This window comes from Bubalus kerabau, chromosome 17 (genome assembly GCF_029407905.1).
Source record: "Bubalus kerabau isolate K-KA32 ecotype Philippines breed swamp buffalo chromosome 17, PCC_UOA_SB_1v2, whole genome shotgun sequence".
Lineage (NCBI taxonomy): Eukaryota > Metazoa > Chordata > Mammalia > Artiodactyla > Bovidae > Bubalus > Bubalus kerabau.
In genome coordinates this window covers 60,164,612-60,185,990 of record NC_073640.1, presented here as the reverse complement: position 1 = coordinate 60,185,990, position 21,379 = coordinate 60,164,612, and the positions used below count along the sequence as shown (strand labels likewise).

At 57.2% G+C, this 21,379-nt stretch overlaps 1 protein-coding gene across 1 annotated transcript in view; it reads left to right on the top strand.

Annotated features, from left to right (window-relative positions):
* The window catches only part of SHANK1 (SH3 and multiple ankyrin repeat domains 1), a 45,943-nt gene that overhangs the window by 14,331 nt on the left and 10,233 nt on the right, over nt 1-21,379 (top strand). The window contains exons 11-20 of the mRNA XM_055552883.1: nt 123-316; nt 4,606-4,719; nt 4,897-4,972; nt 5,459-5,485; nt 13,192-13,274; nt 13,509-13,633; nt 14,227-14,362; nt 14,803-14,883; nt 15,676-15,744; nt 16,204-16,322. Of these exons, the coding sequence (XP_055408858.1) occupies nt 123-316; nt 4,606-4,719; nt 4,897-4,972; nt 5,459-5,485; nt 13,192-13,274; nt 13,509-13,633; nt 14,227-14,362; nt 14,803-14,883; nt 15,676-15,744; nt 16,204-16,322 (1,024 nt within the window). The remainder of the gene's footprint in view (nt 1-122; nt 317-4,605; nt 4,720-4,896; nt 4,973-5,458; nt 5,486-13,191; nt 13,275-13,508; nt 13,634-14,226; nt 14,363-14,802; nt 14,884-15,675; nt 15,745-16,203; nt 16,323-21,379) is intronic.

The following is a 21,379-nucleotide window of genomic DNA, read 5'->3' as shown; positions in this document are numbered from 1 at the left end:
GGCACTCAGACCCCCTCCCCCACCCTGATGCTCCACCTCCCACCCCCCCAAGGACCCCTGTTCTCCCAGAGGTGCCCTCTCCCTCCACTCCCCCTTGCCTCTCACACCCTCTGTGTATGCAGCTCCAGTGGGACACCCCGGGAAGGGCCAGCCGGGGGCACGGGGGGCTCCGGGGGCCCCGGGGGCTCCCTGGGCAGCCGCGGGAGACGCAGGAAGCTCTACTCGGCGGTCCCCGGACGCTCCTTCATGGCTGTGAAGTCCTACCAGGCCCAAGCCGAGGGGGAGATCTCCCTGAGCAAGGGCGAAAAGATCAAAGGTAAAGGGGCAGGGTGCAGCCGGGCTGTGGGCAAGGGTTGGCAGGTGAACTCACCCACCTCTCAGGGAGGGGCCGGCCCGTGACCAACAGTTGTCCAGCACCTGGAACGTCCAGGGCACGCTGGAGACCTCAGAGAGACCTAGGTCCCCCTTCCGCCTCGGAGGAGCAAACAGTGGAGCTCAGATGCTGCGCTGCCAGGAGGTGGGGTCCAGGCAAAAGAGAGGAGATGAGCATCTCTGGGACATCGACCCCATGAGGGCCCATCTCGCTCACCGTCACCCTTGAAGGCGGGTGTCTGGAGCCCATTGTCCAGTCAAAGGGGCAGAGCCTTGCACGGGTGAAGCGACTTGCCTGAGGTCCCCAGTCCGAACCCACAGTTCTTCTCGCTCTCTTGTGCGGAGAATGAGGGACACGCCACCTTGACTTCACCTCCTGCCTCTGCCAGGCGTCTTCATCTGAGACACGGGGTGGTGGTGCCCGCTCCCTCGGGCTCTGGTGAGATGGGCAGCAGGTGAAGCCAGTCCCTGCTGAGGGCTTCCTAAACAGAGGCTGCTGTCACGGGGCTTGCCTCTCTCCTGTTTCCCTGCCTTCCTCTGGAAAACCATGCCAGGATCCCCCGCGTGCGACTTCGCAAGGCTGCCGATGTGTGTTCTTGGACAGAATGGTGCTTTGGAGACAGGAAGTACCCTGCCGTAGTTCATTCAAGGCGGGGGAGCAATTCTTTGGCCAACTCTAGGCTGGCAGACTAGCCGAGTTGCGTAGGGGTTGAGAACCAGGCTGTCTGGGTTCAAGTCCCCGCTCCTGCACTTCCTAGCAGGGTGGCCTCAGGCAAGCGACTTCTCCAAGGCTCAGTGTTCTCATCTGTACAATGGGACGTTTGTGAGGATTAAAGGTGTCAGCTCTTAGAAAGCCCACAGAACAGTGATTCATACCTAATAAGGCCAGCTGTCATTATCATACGCAGCCCCCACTAGGGGCACTTAGAAGAGAGAGACCCTAGGCCCTGGGGGAAGCTGAGCCTGGGGGTGGAGGAGGGGGGTGTCTTCCCACAGGAGACATGGTTTAAGTGGGCCTTGAAGAGCGTGCCAGGGTCAGAGTGTCAGTTGGGTTGTATAATTACGTCTGTCTTGTAGTCTGTCTCCCTGGGGCCTGAGTTTCTGAAGATGAGGTCACGTGTCACCAGGAGCCGGGTCATCAGGGCCCAGGTTAATGACGCAGCACATAGAGGGCCTCGGTGCACATCTGCTGAGTGAACGGGTGAATGGATGAATGGCCAAATGCAGGAGCTAACTGTGGGGGCCAGGCAGGGGCAGTGCCTCTGGCAGAGGGGCAGTGTGCCAGGGGAGAGTGTGTATGTGTGCGTATGGCCGGGTAGGGGGTCAGTTCAGTCACTCAGTCGTGTCCGACTCTTTGCAGCCCCATGAACCACAGTACACCAGGCCTCCCTGTCCATTACCAACTCCCGGAGTTTACTCAAACTCATGTCCATTGAGTCGGTGATGCCATCCAACCATCTCATCCTCTGTCGTCCCCTTCTCCTCCCACCTTCAATCTTTCCCAGCATCAGGGTCTTTTCCATTGAGTCAGTTCTTTGCATCAGATCGCCAAAGTATTGGAGTTTAGCTTCAGCATCAGTCCTTCCAATGAACACTCAGGACTGATTTCCTTTAGGATGGACTGGTTGGATCTCCTTGCGGTCCAAGGGACTCTCAGGAGTGGGGGTCAGGTCTGTGCAAAAGAAGAAGGGGAAGCTGAGGTCAGAGGTGAGGGACCCTCCCACAGGCAGAGGACCATGGGCTACATCTTCTATGTGTCTTTATGAATGTCAAGCCCAGTCATCCGATGCGCTGCCCTGACTTCATATCCTTTCCTTTCCTTAAAAGTTCCCTGACTGCCTCAGAGCACACCCACATCCATGATGTCACTGGGCTTCTTCATAGCCCGATTAAGGTAGCAGACTCCCTCTGCTCTCAGGATCAAAGCCTAGGGCCTCAGCCTGGCCTGCAAGCCCCTCCTCTGTCCACTCTGCCCCCCACACAGCCTCATCTCAGGCTACTCTTTCCTTCACTTGCAGGGCTCCAGGGACCTTATCCTCCTCATCCTTCCTCAAACGCCCCAAGTCTTTTTCCACCCTAAACTCTTTACACATGCTGTTCCTTCTGCCCAGAAAGCCCCCTCTCTCTCTCCTGTACTCCCCGCATCCTTCAGGTCTCAGCCCATATGTCACATCCTCTGAGATGCCTTCCTGATCCCCCTGTGCCATCAGATTTGTTTATAAAGATTTTTTTTTATGTGGACCAGTTTTAAAGTCTTTACTGCATTTGTTAGAATATTGCTTCTGTTTTATGGTTTATGTAGAATCTTAGCTCCTCGACCAGGGATCAAACCCACACCCCCTGCATTGGAAGGCGAAGTCTTAACCTCTAGGACCACCAGGGAAGTCCCCTCATCAGATTTATATACTCCTATCTGGTCTTTCTCCAAAAACCCTCTCCTTTCCCCCCTTAAGCCCTGACCTCAGCTTTCCAATCCCGGGGTCACTTGTAAAGTTATGATTGCACTGGCTGGCAGTCTGGAAGCTCCGTGAGGACAGGAACCACGTGTGCTGTGTCTGACAGCTCTACTCACTTCCCTGGTGGCTCAAGACAGTAAAGAATCTGCCTGCAATGCCAGAGGAGACCCGGGTTTCATCCCTGGGTTGGGAAGATCCCCTGGAGAAGGGCATGGCAACCCACTCCAGTATTCTTGCCTGGAGAATCCCATGGACAGAGGAGCCTGGTGGGCTATAGTCCACGGGGTCACAAAGAGTCGGACACGACTGAGCACCTAACACAACAGCAGTACTCGGGTCCTAGCCTGATGTCTGACTCATGACTGGCACAAAATACATATTTTTTACTGAACAAATGAATGATTCCCAGATCATCCAGCTGGGCAAGGCAAAGTCAGCCAAGAGCCCAGACCTCTTGACACACATCTGCTCTCTTCCCTGACCTTGAGCATCTCCTGGCTGGAGTTTCCCCAGACCCTCTCAGAGGAGGTGATCAGTGCAGGGCAAAGCATCACATGACCCCAACCCCAACCCTAGCATGGCTTGAGCCACCCCTGGGCAAGAGGTTTTTCTACTTTAGCTTCAGCTTCATCTATAAAACGGGAAATCAGTTGTTACCTACCGAGGTGTGAGGATAGAGTGAATGAAGGATGTGAAGGGCCAAGTGGGAACAGAGCTGTGAAAGATGCTGGAGAGGTGGACGGCTGTGGGCTTGTCACTGTCGCTCTCGTCATGATCAGGAACAGCAGCAGCAAAGCACTGGAACAGAGAGGTAGCAAGACCGGAGTGTTCAAATCCAGGCTGCAAAGCCTGGGGCAAACGAGCCTGAATTTCTCCGAGCCTCTGTTTCTCCATCAGTAAAATGGAGCAAATGACCCCTCTTAGGGTCCTAGCCCCAGTGAGAGTTGGAGAGACATTAGCTGTCCCTACCGCCCATCACTGTAGGTCAATGTATGCTTGATGTCTAAGAGGTAGGGGTGGTAGGCAGGGGCCTCTGGTAACAAGCAGGGGAGAGGAGAGCCAACTCTAATCTCCCATCTAGAGCCAGAGGAAGCAAAGAGACAGAAGGAGGGATCTGGGAACAGATGACAAAAGGTTAAGTGGCAAGGAGACTGCAGGAGGTGGCAGGGGTAGTGATGAGGTATAACATGTGACCTAGGAGCCTAGCGGGGTTTAGGGAAATTACGGAATAACTGAGTTGTGACTGGTTACCAGGGGAGATGAGAGCCAGTTGTGGACATGTCCCTAACTTGCAAGGACCACGTCATGGGACACAGCCCTTCTCCCCAGTGCCTCTGGGTGTCCCCGCTGTGTTCAGGACGCTACTATGCAGGAGTGACTATCTCCCCCTTCCCCCTCGTGGGGCTTCCCCGATGGCTAAACAGTAAAGAATCCGTCTGCAATGCAGAAGACAATGCAGATTCAGTCCCCGGGTCCAGAAGATTCCCTGGAGGAGGAAATGGCAACCCACTCCAGTATTCTTGCCTGGGAAATCTCAAGGACAGAGGAGCCTGGCGGGCTACCATTCATGGGGCCGCAAATATTCGGATATGACTGAGTACACACACACTTCCCCCTTGCCCCTTCATAAGGATGCCCTTGGGCCAGGTTCTGGGCAAGGTGCTGAGAATTGTGGAAAGGCTGTGCATCACGTGTTGGGAGCGGGCAGGGTAGGGGAGGTGTGGGCAGCACGGAAATGCAGAAATATTTCTATCCTATGTCCCCACTCCCCATCCAGTGCTTAGCATCGGGGAAGGAGGCTTCTGGGAAGGCCAGGTCAAAGGTCGCATTGGCTGGTTCCCCTCTGACTGCCTGGAAGAGGTGGCCAACCGCTCCCAGGAAGCAAAGCAAGGTAATGAGGAACCCCCAGGTGTCCCCGACTTACTCTAGATTCTCATGTCCCTTCCTTTTCCCCTCCTGGTGGGGGTGGGAGGTCGAAGGGAAGGCTTGGGCCAGGACACCCAAATCAGGGGGTGAACCCATGATTTCCAGAGTAGAAGGTCCAAGGTCATCCTCTGTCCCCCTGCAGAAAGCCGAAGTGACAAGGCAAAGAGACTCTTCCGGCATTATACCGTGGGCTCCTACGACAGCTTTGATGCCCCAAGGTAAATGTCCTTACACCCTCGGGCAACCCCGCCACCCCCAAATCCCTCCCACTCCACCTTTTAAATATTTCCTCCACCTTCTAAATATTTCTGTCACCTCGAAGCCCCCTCTCTTGTCTGCTCCCTCTAGCGTTTGATCCGGGGTGGAGGGAGGTAGGGTTAGCTTCAGACCACAGAGCCCAACCCCAAACCGTCCTTGGCAGCCACTGAGACTGCCCAGCTCTGGGGCAGCCAGAGACCAATGAGGTGGACTGGGGCAAGGTGGGGATGCCTGGGGGGCTGGGGAGCTCACCTGTATGGTGGCTGGAGGCTCCTGTCTCCTTCACGTGCCGCATCTCTGTGCAGTCCTGTGCAGCGGAAGTGTGTGCATCCCATGCTGGCATGGGGAGGGGGGGACAAGCAGAGCTGGCCAGGCGGGGTGGGGGAGGGGAGAAGGCACACTGACACCTTTCCCCTCCCTGGCTGCTGGCTGACTTGCTTCTGAAGCTTGATGGATGGGATTGGCCCAGGGAGGTGAGAGGGGAGGGGAAGGGAGGGAACGGGGTCAGGAGTGGGAAGAAAGGGGTGCCTGGGGGCGTATGGATGTGCGTGTGTACCCCCAGAGCTAAAGTTTCCCTGTGCGTGACCGTCTCACACAGTCGGCGAGCATCTCTGTACAGATTCCCCAGGCGTGTTCTTGCCCGTGTGCCTCTGTAGGTGTGCATGACACGTGTCTGTGTGCATGTGTGGCCAGAGGCCCTTGGAGTTCTAGCCCCGTGCACATGCCCGTGACAGTGAGAGGGTGTGTCCCGCTCGGTACAGATGGGTGCATTTGCGGCTGTCATTTCTGGGTGCACGACTGTGGCTCGTTGTGCGGCTGGCTCTCTCTGCACCTCTCTTTCCCCTAATCCGTGTGTCTGAGAATGAGGGCCAGTGTTTTTCAGAGATGTCCAGTGTGTCTGCTTACCACCTGGAGACCGGCGGTGGGTCTCTGCACATGCTTGTCCCTCTTCATGCACGTCGCTGTGTGTGCGCATTAACGCATAAAGTTGTGTGCATGCATTTGTGTCTGTCAGATTGATCTGGAATTCAGGACCTGGGGTGTTGGGGGAGGGGAGGGAGGAAGAGGGGAGGACTCCAGGGCTTGAGCTTCCAGAAGGGCCAGGCTGTGGGGGAGGGATGGTCATAACTGGGCATCTGAAAGTTGACATCCCCCCCCCACACCGCTCCCCCTAATCCAGGGAAGGGTCTCCTTGTTCGTAGCATCCTTCCATTAAATGTGTCCAAACCTACGTGTCTGTGTTCTGGCCAGTGGGGATGGATCGGGGCGGGGGAGGGCCAGGGGAGGAGAGGGGAGGAGATAAATGACAACATGGGAAGAGAGGGTGGGACTGGGGTGCCACCCTGCTCCCCAAGTGTCCGAGGCGCTTGACCATTGTGCGTGTTCGCCTGGCACGTCTCCGGCTCTGGGCACTGGGTGAGTATCGAGGTCCCCCCCACCACCGGAGTCTCCCCATCAGCCTCTGCTTCTTGTCTCTTGTCAGTGTCTCTCTGGGTCTCCCCTTGGCTTTGGTTTGGGGATCGTTTGCTGTACCAGCTGGATGAGGGTGGTCGCTCAGCTTCTTCCTCCTCTTTCCTTCCTCTGCTTGTCAAGTGCGTTGCCCCCCTCTCCCTCCCTTCCTGCCCGCTGGCATGTGCTGCCCTGCGCGGCATGTCTGAGCTTCTCCTCCCCACACCCCCACCCTCCACTCTTCCCGGCCCTGTCTGGGGAGGCCTGGCCCGTGTTGTGACCCTGCCTCCCTGCCGGAGCTGTGCCTTCCCGCCGCGTGTAACCCCTCTTGGCCTCTGCTGCCCTCTCTCCTCGCCCCGGGGGCCTGCGGCTCTCTCTCTCTGGCGGGGAGCCGTGGTGCGTGGATGTCCCTCCGCCTGGACTTCTTTGCGGAGAGGGGTGTCTCTCCCTGCTCTGGCGCCCAGTCTAAACGTCCTGGCTCTCCCTTTCCGGCCCCTTCCAAACTGTGTCGGGGTGCATCGTGCGTCTGTCTGCCGTGGGGGGCGGGGGGAGGGCTGTGCGTCCCCTCTCGGGGTCTCTCTCGCCGCGCTGTACCCCCCCGGCTTGGGAAGTGGGGCTCGGTGTCCGCGCGTCCCTCGCACGCGGTTGCGAGGCGTCTCGTGTGATGTTGTGCGTCCCTCTCTCTCCCCGCGCTCCCTCGCTCTGCACCTGCGCGGGAGGGCTCGGGAGGGGGGAGGGGGGCGAAGGGGGGGGGCCCAGACCGGAAGTGCCTCCCCCTTCTCTTCCCCCCGTGCTCGCCCCTCCCCCGTCTCCCGCCAAGGGGGCCCCAGCGCTCCCCTGCCAGCCCCCTCCCCCCCAGCCCGGCCCCCTCCCCCGCCCGGCGCAGGACGCCAAGGGGTTAAGCCTCGCGCCCGCCGCCCGCCTCCGGAGCTGTCCGCGGTGCTGAAGCCGGCGCCGTCCGCGGTCCTCGCGCTCCCGCCGCGGCCCGACCCCGCGGCCCGCGCCCCCGCGGCCCCCCCGGCATGTGAGCCCCCGGCCCTGCCCTCCCTCCCGCGGGAGGGCGCGCGCCCCCTCCCCCTCCCCCTCCCGGCGCGGGTCAGCATGAGGCGGGGCCTGGGGGCCCGGACACGGGGGTTCGGCCGAGCGGGGACGGGGACGCGGCGGCGGCGGCGGCGGCGGGGGCGGCCGGCACCGGGGCCGGGGCCGGGGCCGCGGCGGCGATGGCTCTGTCAGCGGTCGGCGGCGGCGGCGGGGGTCTCGGGGGCGGCCCCGGGGGGGGCTCCCTGCCGCAGCCGCCCCCCGCGCTCTCCTCCAGCTGGCCGGCCCTGGGGCCCCGGCGGCGCAGCGTCTGGTATATCTACAGGTAACGGAGCGTGCCGCCCCTTTTCCCCCCGCGGCCCGATCCGGAGGCCCCGGCCCGCGGTGACGACCCTCCCCCAGCCGCTGATCCCCCATCCCTGGGGCTCCCTCCCCGCCCCGAAGCCTCCCGCCCCCTCCGCCCTTCTCCCCTTATCTTCTCTCGGCACTAAGCCCTTTCTGGACCCCTCTTTTCTCCCCTTCGTTTTCTCATTCCCCCCCACCCGGGCCTCTCTCCCCGACCCCCCCCCCCACACACACACGCACACACACACTCCTCCGGCCCCTCGTAGGCCCTTCTAGGCCCCCTTCAGCTCCTTCTCCAGGACGTCCCTCCTAAGGAGGCCCTCCAGACGGACTCCACTCCGGGATTAGGGCCCCGCTTGTCCTTTCTGCCACCCTTAGCGCCCCCATTCTAGAGCCCTCCCTTCTGGCATCTGCACCCCAGGCCCGCGTTCCTCTGATTCCTGTGTCCCCGCTCCCCTTCACGGAGTTGGCAAGTCCCCCCATTCATACCCCTCTCTCCCATTCACAGTCATCTCCCCCCATCACACACATCCCGCCCCCGTCTCCCCTCCCCTCCTCTTTTTCCGCTGCGTGTCACTGTGCGACGGTGCGTGTGTTCCTGTGGCTGTGGCGGTGTGCGTGCGTGTGTATGACTGCCTGCAGCCCTGTTTGTGTGTGTGTGTGTGTGTAATCGAGAGAGAGAGAGAGAGAAAGAGATGGTGGGCTCCCGGCCCACCTCCCCAACTGTGTCCATCTGTATGTCCCTGTTTGCCGGCGTCTATCTCTGTGTGTGACTTGGAGCGATAGCGAGGCTGTCTAGGGACTAGTGCGTTTGCATGTGTGTGTGTGTGGGGAGGGGGGGGTTCTGTCCCAGGGACTGCGGCTGTGTTTCCCAACACCCACCCTCCTTGACCAGGCCTGTCCCCTCCCCCACAACCACCCTTCACCGGTCCCCATCCCCACGCACCCGCTCCCTGCCCCCAGGGGTCCGTGCCTGTGTGGGGCACGTGTGCTGAGACACGTTGGAGCTTCTGCACGGGGAACTGCATCTGCTTCTGTGTGTCACCTCTCAGCATGGGAGGGGGCTGGCTTCCCTGCGGGGGCGGGGGGAGGTTCTGGGCAGGCCTTGGAGAGGCCCCGTGGAGCTGGGACACGGGGAGGGGCTGAGTGGCAGAGGGGGGCGCTACGTACAGCAGCAGGCTCTGGGCTGTGGGATGCTGGGTGTGCGAGAGGGACCTTCAGGGTGGGGGTGGGGGGAGTGGAGGCTGCTGCAGTCCCTGTGTGTGGGATCTGGTGAACAAGAGCTGGCCGCTGAGCTCCAGAGGCCGCTCAGGGTCGCCGAGGGATGGCCTGGGGCGGAGCATTGTGTGTGCGCCTGCAGGGCAGGTAGTCAGCCCTACGGGAGCATGAATGGGGTGCTGCGTGGGTCGCGAACGGTAGGGCAGGGGGCAGGGTTAGAGGGTCTGGGTAAGAGGGTGGCAGGACGGAAAGGGAACAGGGGGGTGTGGGGGATACTGAAGTCGGGGGAGGAATGGGGAACGCCGAAGCAGAGGAGCAGAGTGTGTGCGCGGGGCCAGCGGAGGAATGGGGTAAGGAGGGGGTGCAGGAAGTGTGAAGAGGATTGGGGGGCGGGGATTCAGGCAGTTCGGGGAGAGCACAGAGAGGAGATGCAGGGAATGTAAATGAAATGCAGCTGCCAGTGAAAGGAGACAGAAGGAAGGGTGAAGTGAATTGAGGATGCGAAAGTAGGAGGAGGCTTCCATGGATGAGAATGGGTGTGGGGGGGAACTGGAGTAGGAAAGACATCTAGCATGCTGTAGGGGATACAGTGGGGCTCTGTACTGAGGCTCAAGAGGCTGTGGGAGGGATGAGGGCAAAGGAGAGGCAGCGCTGGCCTGAGAGGGGGTGAGGAGGCCACAGAAATCTGGGGGAGACAACTTTGGGAAAGGGGATGTGGGGTGTGCAAGGGCAAAATGGGAGGTGGGGGGACAGCCCCGTGGGGTGTAATGCGGGCTTGCAGAGGTGAGAGCTGGTGGGGAGGGGGTTATGGTCCTGGGGAGCTTTCAGATGACTTGAGGGGGATCCAGGTGCAGAGCAAGAAGGTGTACACAAGAGTAGAGGAGAAGAAATACCCATTGTAGGGAGTTGTGGGCACAAGAGGGCAACTGGCAGTTCAAGGAGGATGAGAGAGACCGCACACAGAGCTGGGGGTTGTGTGAGAAAGTCATGGGAAGGAGAGGCGTATGTCCAGGATAGGGAGACTCGAGAGGGAGGGGTGGGGTGATCTGCTGGTGTTTGGATATTATTGGGGTATATGCTTGCCTACCACTCCAGTATTCTTGCCTGGAGAATCCCATGGACAGAGGAGCCTGGTGGGCTGCTGTCCATGTGGTCGCACAGAGTCAGACATGACTGAAGTGACTTAGCATGCATGCATGCATGGGTTGCCTATGGGGAATTCAGATCTTAGCTGTGACATTTTTTTCTGACAGGTGTGATCTGGAGCAAATTTATTTCTCTGTGCCTCAGTTTCTTCATCTATAAAATGGGAATGATAACAGCCAACCCCTCCCAGGGGGTGTCATGAGGACTGAATGAATACATAAACATAAAGTGCTTGGAATGCCGTCTGGCATTCAGCAGTGGTTCAATAAATGTTACTTGTGCTACAGGCATAGCCTGGGATAAATTTCAGGAACTGGAGGGGCACGTTCATGGTGAATTGGGGCAAACGTATATGTGCTGGGGTGTTTGGTTTCAGTGGAGTGGAGGGTGTTACTATTGCAACTACCCAGGTATTTTCTTGGGAATTGTTGAAGAATGTTGTTCACTGTGTGAGCTCAGGCAAGTTGCTTGACCTTTCTGTGCTTCTGTTTCCTCATTTGTAAAGTGGAAATGGTACTCACGCCTACCTAGAGGCTCGCCATGGGAGATGATGGATTGAGTCATTTACCTGTGAGGGACTTCAGATACTGGTTGACACATAGCATGGGCTTTTTCTTCGCATCTAATGGATAAAGGAGTCTTACTGAATTGTATTAGGGGCTGGATGTTTGGGGGAGGCTTAGGTGTGAAGTGTGGGGAGAGTGTGGGGGTGAAAGATTGAGGGGGATGGGGGAAAGGTAGGGTTTGTGAGATGAATGAAATGAAAGTGAAACTGCTGTAAAGGAGGAATAAAGGGGATCTGAAGAGCATTACTGGCCACTGGGGGTCTCTGGAGATCTGGAAGGGCTATGGGGCCAGCGAGGGCATAAGGGCTCAGAGGAGATTGTCAGGCTACACAGTGGGCCCAGAGCTGGGGACAAGGATGCTACAGAGTTCGTGGTCAGAAGCAGGCAGCTCTAACCTCTCAACCCATTTCTATTGGCCCCATCGTTCACCCACTCAAGGAGCCTTCTTGACCTCTTTCCTCCCCTTCTTCATCGCTTTCAACCCCTTCCCTCCTTCTTTTCCAACATTCTCTCCACTCAGATACAAGGTCCCTGGGTGGCATATAAGGTCTAGAAGACATAGCGGATATTGTGTAGACATGTTTACTGGAGCATCGTCAACTCTGAGCCAGGGCAGTTGTGGGCTGTGTCTACATGTGCGTGCCTGCTGTTGGGCCCATGGGGTTCTAATAGTGGCTGGGGAGCAGGGCTGGGGCCAGAGCGCATGCAGAACACTGTCCCTATGGTACAAATATATGGATTCAACTGTGGACGTGTCGGGGGTCATGGGAATATCCAGCAGGGCTTGCGTGTGTGGAGGGGGTTGGTGCCGAAATACAGTAGGAACACATTAAGTATTATCAGCATGTGCTGGTTTGTGTTCAGGGGGCGTGTTATGGGAATAGACTGAAATCAGAGTGTGGGGGAGTTATTATTGGAGCATACTGGGATGTGTGGGGGGGTTGCTGAAATATACTGGAGTATTCATGGAGGGCTGTTTTGCCAAACCTGTGGGGGTAGGTAATTGGAACACGCAGGGAGCATGCTTGTCTATTATTGGAGTGTGTTGGGGCCTGCGGATATTATTGGGGTATTCTGAGGGGCTGCGTGTGCGCTGGGCTGGGTTCAGATGTGACTGCAGGGTGTCTGGACTCGGCAAGGCATGCTGCCTCTGGGGACAGGGGTTGGGGATAGTGGGTATTCTGAAAAGCCTGGAGCCAGGGTGCCTGGGTATTCCTGCTTATACTGGGGCTCCCGGAATGGAATGGATGTGCAGTCCTGATGTACACCGTGGTGACGTCTAGGGTTTGCGACTGTTACCTGAGTGAGCCTGGGGCTGGTACTGAGAGACATGAAATAGGTCTGTATTTAACTGAACTTTCCTGGCTATGTGAGCATCCCCTAAATATACTGGTGGGCTCTGGTGGCCTTACAGGGAACTCTCCACGTATTCACATGCAGTTTTCATTTTGCTAGAATCCTCTGACCGCATGAAGGAGATCCATTTGAGTACACCAGGAAGTAGATGTCATCGCTGCACGCTAGAATTTTCTGTGGCGATGGAGATGTTCCGTATCTGGGCCATCCAGCGTGGTAGCCACTAACCATATGTGGCTGCCGGGCCCTTGGAAACGTGGCTAGTGAGGCTGAGGAACTGAATTTTTCCATTTAATTTTTAATTAATTTGCATATAAATAGACACAGGCAGCTAGCGGCCACCATATTGGACAGCTGCTGAATAAGCAGTGTTACAATTTGCTCAGGGACCTGGGGAGATGTTACTGTAGCATATATATATGTGTGTGTGTGTGTGTGTGTGTGTGTGTGTGTAGTCCGGGAGTTGGGAGAGGTATTATCCAAGTACAATTGTTCTCTGGACCAAAAGACTTGACCAAAGACAGAACACATCGTATTGCATACATGCTATGTATGCAGCACTCTGCTGAGTACTATATACACTACAGATTAGGGAACTCACACAGTGACCCTGTCAGGTGGGGTCTGTCATTGTCCACTGCGATAGACAAGGCAACCGAGGCCCCAGAGGTTAAAGTCGGGGCTCAAGGTCACAGACAGGAAGTGGCCAGCAGGGCCTCCAGCCAGGCTGTCTGGCGATGTGGCGGTTGTACCTCTGCGTTCCTCCCGCCGTGCTTGCTGAATGGATGGGTGGATGGATGCACCGATGGATGAATGAGGAAAGAGTGAGTGGGAGACCGCGCACCCCGGGCTCCGAGGGGGAGAGGCCTGTCAGGGCTGCTGCAAGCAGATGCACGTGGAGTGGGTGAGGAGGCTCCTAGGAGGAGGAGGGGGGCGGAATGAAGGGTTCTGGAGCTTAGGCTCAGGTCACCAGGTGACTGGTGGGGCACCAGGTGGCTCCGTGTCTCATGATCCCTTTTCCACCCACCCCACCCGCGCCCCTCCCCCACCCTCCCCGCCAGCGATTACATCATCAAAGAGAAGACAGTTCTGCTGCAGAAGAAGGACAGTGAGGGGTTTGGGTTCGTGCTCCGGGGCGCCAAGGGTGAGTGCCGGCCGGGGAGGGGACGGGAGAAGGGCTCTGACCCAGGGGGACGGACAAGGGAAGGGACCCCCCGCCACCTCCCGGGACCCCTCCCCCGACCTGCCCACCACCCCACCCCGGGGTGCTGGTCCCTCAGCTACGGTGAGGCCTCCGTGACTTGGGTCTGAGCCCCATCCCCTGCTCGGCCTCTCCACCCCCTCCCCTCCGACCCCGCCGGCTCCTCCCCATCTGCAGCGCAGACCCCCATCGAGGAGTTCACCCCCACCCCAGCCTTCCCGGCACTGCAGTATCTGGAGTCAGTGGACGAGGGCGGCGTGGCATGGCGGGCTGGACTGCGAATGGGAGACTTCCTCATCGAGGTGAGTCCTGGCCCCCAGCCTCCCAGGAGCTTCTCCGGAGACCCAGTGCCTGGCACACCTGCCACAGACACCATGCTTTCCCCTGGGACCCTAGCAACAAATCTCCAGAACCTTAGTGATCCATGCCAAGATGCTGCTGCCCAGAACCAGATTCTCCTTTGGCACTGAGCTTTCCAGCCCCGTGCCCTGCCCTTCCCCCCGCCCCCCAGCAGCTAGCCAGCGTCTTCAGTGATTCCATCTGAAAGCCTCTCTGAAGCATCTCAGAAGATAACAGAGCTGTTCCCAGGGCATAGGTGTGCGCACATGTGTGCGTGTGCAGGGAGGCACGCACCTGTGTGTACACACACACAGCTGGAGGATAAGGAGGGAGAGAGGCAAATAGGGTGGGCCCAGCCCCTTCCCCAACCCTGAGGCCCTAAGAGTTACAGGAGTGGAGAGGTGGGGGCTTGCAAGGGGGGCGGGGGGAGGAGAAGAGTGACCGACAGCACCACAGACAGGGCCAGGCAGGAGGAGGCCAATTCAGCAGGGACCCAGAAGCAGAAAGCATCCTACCCCTCACCTATCAGGTGTGGTTGGGGGTGTCTGTGCTACAGGTGAACGGGCAGAACGTGGTGAAGGTCGGCCACCGGCAGGTGGTGAACATGATCCGCCAAGGGGGCAACACGCTGATGGTCAAGGTGGTGATGGTCACCAGGCACCCGGACATGGATGAAGCTGTTCACAAGAAAGGTGCTCCTTCCCCTGACTTGTGTGGTCAGGCTTGGACATTCCCCCCACCCGCCACTGCCACTGGACTCAGACCTTCTGGAGCCCTAATGACCCAATGGTCCCACCACCAGCAGCAGCCTTCCCCCTCCCCAAGGCTGCTTGATCATGACCCTCAGGAGAGGAACTGAGCCTAAGCCTAGCTTGCTGGAAGATCCCCTGGAGAAGGAAATGGCAACTCACTCCAGAATTCTTGCCTGGATAATCCCATGGGCAGAGGAGCCTGGTGGGCTAGCTACAGTCTGTGGGGTCTCCAAAGAGTGGGACACGACTTAGCAACTAAACGCCATCACCAGCATCTCTTCTCTGAGGGCTGGGAGCACCACAGTGGTGGGGGGTGGGGTGGTTGTGGAGGGTTTCTGTCCATGGTGCCGATGTCTGACCTCACTGTCATTTTTTTCCAGCACCCCAGCAAGCTAAGCGGCTCCCGCCCCCAGCCATCTCCTTGCGTTCCAAGTCTATGACCTCCGAGCTGGAGGAGATGGGTGAGCTGGTGGGGCTGCCGGGGACCAGTGCTGCGGAGGGAGAGGGGGCCGAGGGCGGCTGGACCAGCCCTGGGTTTGTTAGTGTTAGTGACCAGGGGCTCTCGTCCTCCTGTCCTCATCGCGTCCCCCAGTCCACGGGTCAGATTCCCTCTGACCTGCGTGTGTGTCGCTGGGAAAGGGCGTCTGAGAGTCAGCTTTCCCTGTTTCTATCTGTTTCTCTGTCGGGTGTCTCTCTGGGTCTGTAACGTTCCTCTCTGCGGGTCCCGGTTTCCTTTCTAGCCCCTCTCCGTCTGTCCCCTCCCAGCCCCACCCGCATCCTCCATTTCTCCCTCTACCAGCTCCCCGCACTCCCACTAACAGACGGGAAGGCGAGCCCCCTCCCTCCAGGCAAGGCCGAGTGGACCCGGGGGGTCCGGTTCCCCGCCCCTCCCCGCCCCCGCCGCCCCGCCGCCCCGCCAGCCGAGCGCCCCCCACCCCGGGTCCCTGAGGGAGGCGGGCGTTCCAGAAAGGGGGCCCCTCGCCTCCCCACGAAGTCCTAACTCTTGGCTCCTCTACTGCCTCCCCCCCGGGCTAGTCTCCCCCTGGAAGAAGAAGAGTGGTGAGTGGGCACAGGACTGGCGGGAGGGCCCCCGTCCCGTTCCCGCCGGCGGACTCGCCCCTCCCCGACCCCGGCCCCTCACTGCCCCACTCGCGCTTGCGCACGCCCGCCGGCCACGCCCGCCGCCGGCCGAGCCCGCTCCGCCCCGCCCCCCGGGGGCTCCCCTGGGCTTCATCCGCCTCCTTTGCCCACAGAGTACGAGCAGCAGCCGCCGCCGATGCCCAGCATGGAGAAAAAGAGGACTGTGTATCAGATGGCTCTCAGTAAGACGGCCCAACCCTGCTCCGCGGGGGGCGGCCCCAGCTCCCCCGACCCCACGCCCCCTGGGGTGCCGCATCCGCCCCCCATCCCTCTCCCTTCTACCCCGCGCCCCCTTCAGCCACTTCCACGCTGGTCATCCACACACCCCAGCTTTGCACCAGCTGTTACGGTTAAGCACCCACCGCTGTCTTGAGCCTCTTTGCAGCCCCTTCTGCTTCTGCTCCACCCTCCCTTGTAGGATGTCCTGTTACCCGCCCTCAGCCCTTTCCATCGCTGCATCCCGCCTGCCCTGCCCGGCTGGACCGTGTCTCCAAGGAGGCCCACCGGGAGGGAGGTGGAGATGCCCTTCCCTAGTTCATACAAGTCATTGAATGGGGCGCCCAGCAGCTCTGTCTCAGTGCCCGCCAGGCCCAAACCAACTTCATTTCGCTGTCTCTCTGTCCCTCTTCCGCCTCCCCTAGACAAACTGGATGAAATCTTGGCAGCAGCTCAGCAGACCATCAGTGCAAGCGAGAGTCCTGGGCCTGGTGGCCTGGCGTCCCTGGGTAAACACCGACCCAAAGGCTTCTTTACCACTGAGGTAGGCAGCCTGGTCTGTGGGACTGGGGGACTGGGGGACTTGGGGGGAGGAAAGGTTGAGGGGTAGACAGGGCAACTTGTACCCTTTATCCTTCCCCCTGCAAACCCTTTGTGATTCCACTGTGTTGAGTGCTCTGCCTAAGGGGCACCGGATTTTCTGGGATCCCTCATTGCTCCCCACTCTGGGGGGTTCCCTTTCCTCTCTACCCGTCCTCCTCCTCCTTTATCCCCCCAGATCCCATCTCTGTCCCCTCCCCCCACTCCCCATCCCCAAACCTCACTGCTCCCTCTCTCGCCCACCTCTTTCTGTCCATCTCTGACCCACCTTAAGGATCTCAGGGAAGGTAAATGGAGGTCAGGGATGGCACTCCCTGGCACAGGCACAGCGCATAATAATAGGTGCTCAACAAGTGGTAGTTATTAAAATATTAATTATCATCTCTGTCTCCACTCTGCCCGCTCACCTACAGTGGGTGTTGATCACATTTCTGACACTCTGTTTTTAACGTGGATTATCTCATTCATTCCTTGGAATCATCCTGGGAGGTGCAGTTGGTTGTGATACAGAAGAGAAACTGAGGCTCAAAGAGGGAGCCAGGATTTCAGTCCCAGGCAATCCGGCAACTGGATCTACGGTCCAGCCACGGCCCTGTCATTTCTGGTTCGGACCTGCAGGTCCCTCACTGGATTGTGCCCCTTCACGGGGACACATCCCTACCACTACTCTCCAGTTCTCTGCACTGGCCCGCCCTGCCCTCTGAGTGCACCTTCTGACTCCCTCTTTCAATAGGCCATACCCACCACCCGGTGGCCAAGAGGCCACTGACTCTAAAAAACCCTGTGCTTTGACTTTGGAGGGATGGTGGACCCTTTTAGGCTAGCCTAGTCCTCCAAATTAATACTCTGAATAATGTATAAAATGAAATATATAATCCATAAGGGTCAAAACCCTTGATAATTCAGCTGGTAAAGAATCCGCCTGCAATGCAGGAGACCCCAATTTGATTCCTGGGTTGGAAAGATCCACTGAAGAAGGGATAGGCTACCCACTTCAGTATCCTTGGGCCTCCCTTGTGGCTCAGCTGGTAAAGAATCTGCCTGCAAAGAGGGAGATCTGGGTTCGATCCCTGGGTTGGGAAGATCCTCTGGAGAAGGGAAAGGCTACCCACTCCAGTATTCTGGTCTGGAGAATTCCACAGACTGTATAGTCCATGGGGTTGCCAAGAGTCGGACACGACTGAATGACTTTCACTTCACAAGGGTCAAGAACAATATATAACCATGGGGAGTGACAGTGGAAGGGTGTAGCCCCTCAGGGCACTGCAAGCCTCACCAAAAAGAATTCAACTCTTGTGAGCAGATGAAGTGAGGTTACAAGCCCCTTGAACCAAAAATAAAAGTAAAATATAATACATAAGATAACAAAAGAAGCCAGGTACACAGAAAAACAGTTATCAAAACATTTTTTAATTTTTATTAATATTTTTATTTATTTATTTGATTGTGCCACATCTTAGTTGCTGCACATGGGATCTAGTTCCCTGACCAGAGATGGAACCCCGGCCCCCTGCATTGGGAGCTCAGAGTCTAAGCCACTAGACCACTAGAGAAGTCCCTCAAAACACTTTTAAAAGCAGAATTTGTGATACAGTAATGTTGGTGCCTTTTCTTAACACAGTAGCCAGCAAGTCCTGGCGGTGGATCGAGACTACTCTAATTTCAAAGTTTCAAAGAAGCATAAACACTGTTTAGCGAAATGTGCCATGAAGAATGCTCTGCCATGAAGAATGCATAAATACCTGTGATTTCTGATACAGTCACACATTTTGCTAAGACTGGCAAGGTCTGTGGCCAACATCCTTAATTAAGGAACTGTTGTGTTTTAGTTGAAGGCTAATGAATATCAAGATGTAGGGAGTTTTCTCCCCATCCTAGTGCACAGCCCCTCCCCACCCCCAAAGTCTATCCACAGCCCTCCCGAGGGTTCAAACACCTACTCTGAAAGGGTCGGTACTCTTACAAGAGCCAAATGCAGCTGGCAGATTTTGTATTCAGAATTTCTTTCCGATTTAAAGGCAGAGGGTCCTTGGCCACTTCTCAGGGCTGGGCACAGGGCTCTGCATGCAAGAGGCCCTTGCTTCACACCTGTCCTTGGTTTCTCAAAGAATCTGAAATCTCTCAGCCTGGGAGTTCCCTGACGATCTGGTTGTTAAGACTTCCACTGCAGGAAGCGCAGGTTAGATCCCTGGTCAGGGAGATTAAGATCCCACATGCCACACGGCCAATAATAATAACCTATAGTGGAAAAGAACCTGTAAAAGAACAGACACATACACGTATATGCGTGTGTGTATATATATATATATACACACACACTGAATCATTTTGCTGTACATCTGAAACTAACACAACATTGTAAATCAACCATACTTCACTTAAAAAAAAAAAGCACATGGGCAGTAGAGCCAGGCAAACCCGCCTTCAAAGCTTGAGTGCCTCTAACTCTGTCACTTGGCCCACGCTTTATAATTTTTCTGTGCCTCAATTTCCTGTTTTGTAAAATATGGCTAAAGTCAGTCTTGCTGGCTTTTAGGAGGATTGAATGAGATCAGCTTCTAACAGAGGCTCTCAAGAGATGGTGAGCACTCCTAGCCACCATAACTGGAGACCCCACTGTGACCCCAGCCTGCACCCCCAGAGATGAACCCACAACAACATCCCAGGCTCAATATGGAGTCTCTAGTAACAGATTAGGGCCAATCCTGTTTTCATGTATTCAACAAATGCGTGGCATACCCACCAAGTGCCAGGTTGCCAGCTGCTCTTTGCATGAACCTCCGTTACAAGACAGACAAGATCCTGGTTCCAAAGACACCCCCTCCCCCAGGGCCCAGGCACTAGCCAGTAATACAACCAGCTGCCTGCCCACCCCCATCACCTAGAAATAAAATGCCTGAGGTCTTCATGGGGCCTTCTTTTTTTCTGGGTCCTGGAGGCCAGTGGTCATTTCCCCTTTTCTTCTCTTTCCTTCTCCCTCCTGGGGTCTGTTCCTGGGCCTCCCCCAAGCCCTCCCTCTCATGTCGCAGGCTGTCTCTGTCACCATCTCTGCCCCACTGCTGCCACCAGCCATCCTGATCTTTCTCAGCCCCTGAGACACAGGGGCTCCTCTGTGTCCTTCCTGTGTCTCTATGACCTTCCTGTGTCTCTCTCGGTGGTCTTGTTCTCATCTGTGTCTCCATCTCCCATCTGTTCTGGCTTCTCTCCCCTTTCCCACCTGGACTCTGCTGCATCTATACCAGGGGGACAGGCAGGCAGTGTGGGAGCCCAGTGCAGACCCCGAGGCTCCTTTTAACGGGGGCCTGCACCACAGTGGATAGAGGTCCCTGAAAGATACACCTCTGGGTTAAACGTAAGAGGGGCTAGGGAGGATCCACTGTGCCAACAGGGGCGCTGCAGACCCCTGGCAGATCCACTGAAGGTCAAGATCCCTCTTGGGCTCCGTCTCTTCCTAGGGCTCTGCTGTTCGTCTGTCTGTCCTCTCCTCTGTGTGGCCTTGGTTTTCTTGGGTACTGTCTCTGTTACCTGGTCACTGATACCCTCTTCCCAGGGGTCCCCTGCTCCCTGTCCCCCACATCTTGGACTGGGTGGTCCAGGTTCTAGTTTCAGCCTGTCTCTGGACTGTTTCTCCCTCTGGTTATTTTTTACCATATCCTCTTGGTTGCATTCTCTGCCTCTCCCCCTCCCGGGGCGTGTCTGACCCTTCTGACTGCATGTTTTCCCCTCCTAGGCTGGCCCTGGCCCTCTCCATGGCAGGACCTCGCAGGACCACTTTTTTCCCCCTGCCTTGCTGTTTCAAGTCCCCTCCTGTCTCTCCCGCGCACCTCTGGACCCCCGTCTCTGTCTTTTGTCTAGCTCTGTCTCTCCATCAGCCTCCTACGCCGGTCTCTTTCCCCTCACCCCTTTCTGGGGCTGGCTCCCTAACGTGAATTTCCCAGCCTATCTTCAGCCTGTAGCCTGTGCACAGCGCCCGGGCACGCTCTCCTGTGGAGGCACCGGACCCTCAGCTGACCCAGGAGGTGGCACAGAGGAGGGCGGGACCTCTGGCCGACTTCCTGGGGAGAAACCTGCCAGGCAGCCGGTGACGTCACGGCACCTGGCGCCCTCTGATTGGCTGCCCTCTCTGCGCGGGAGAGGACGCTCCCAGTTTGTTAACTGAGGTCAGCCTGTTCCACCTTGAGTTGGTCCGCCCCTCAAGCAGTCATTCCTAGCCTCCTCAGACGCTATTATGCCTCCTCTGTCAATCTGGCACCTCCTCTGCCACTCTGATCCCTCTTAGTGCCGAACTAACCCATTCTTTGATCCCTCTTTCTCCCACACTTAGAAGGTCTACCAGTGTGCCAATATTAGACACCTCTCCCTTGAGTCTGGATCCTCTTCGGTTAGGGGAACTCTTCCTTTGTCACCCTAACCGGCCTACTTTTATTCCACCCCCTCCATTGCCTCCTCCCGCTTTGATTTCTCCTCTGTCGCTGTGATCCACCCCCCATCAGTCTCTCAGAAGAGATCTGAAGAGATCTAGTGTTACCCCATTGGTGGCTTGCCACATCTTGTCAGGATGTCCTTCATTCTACAGATATCTATTGAGCACCTACTGTGTGCTAGACCTAGTGCTCAGTCCTGGTAGTATAGGAGGGAACCTGTCAAACAAAGTTACTTCCTTTAGAGGATTTACATTGGCAAAGGGAGTGGGGGTATTTTGGGGGAATTGGGTTCCACGGTAAGAGAAATCTCCAAATAACAGTGGTTTGAACAAGATAAATGCTTATATCTCTGTAATGTTGAACAAGTCGGGAGTAAGGAGTCCAAGGGAGGTGTGGTACCCTCTATGGTCGTGAAGATCTAGGATCCTTCTCATCCCAGACACAAAGTTCCCTCATAGTCCACAATGGCTGCTGGAGCTCCAGCTATTGCACCAGCATTCCAGATAGCAGGAACAAGGAACAGTGGAAAGACAGGAGTGCAAAGGAGGGCACATTGTTGCTTCTTGGGTTACCTCTA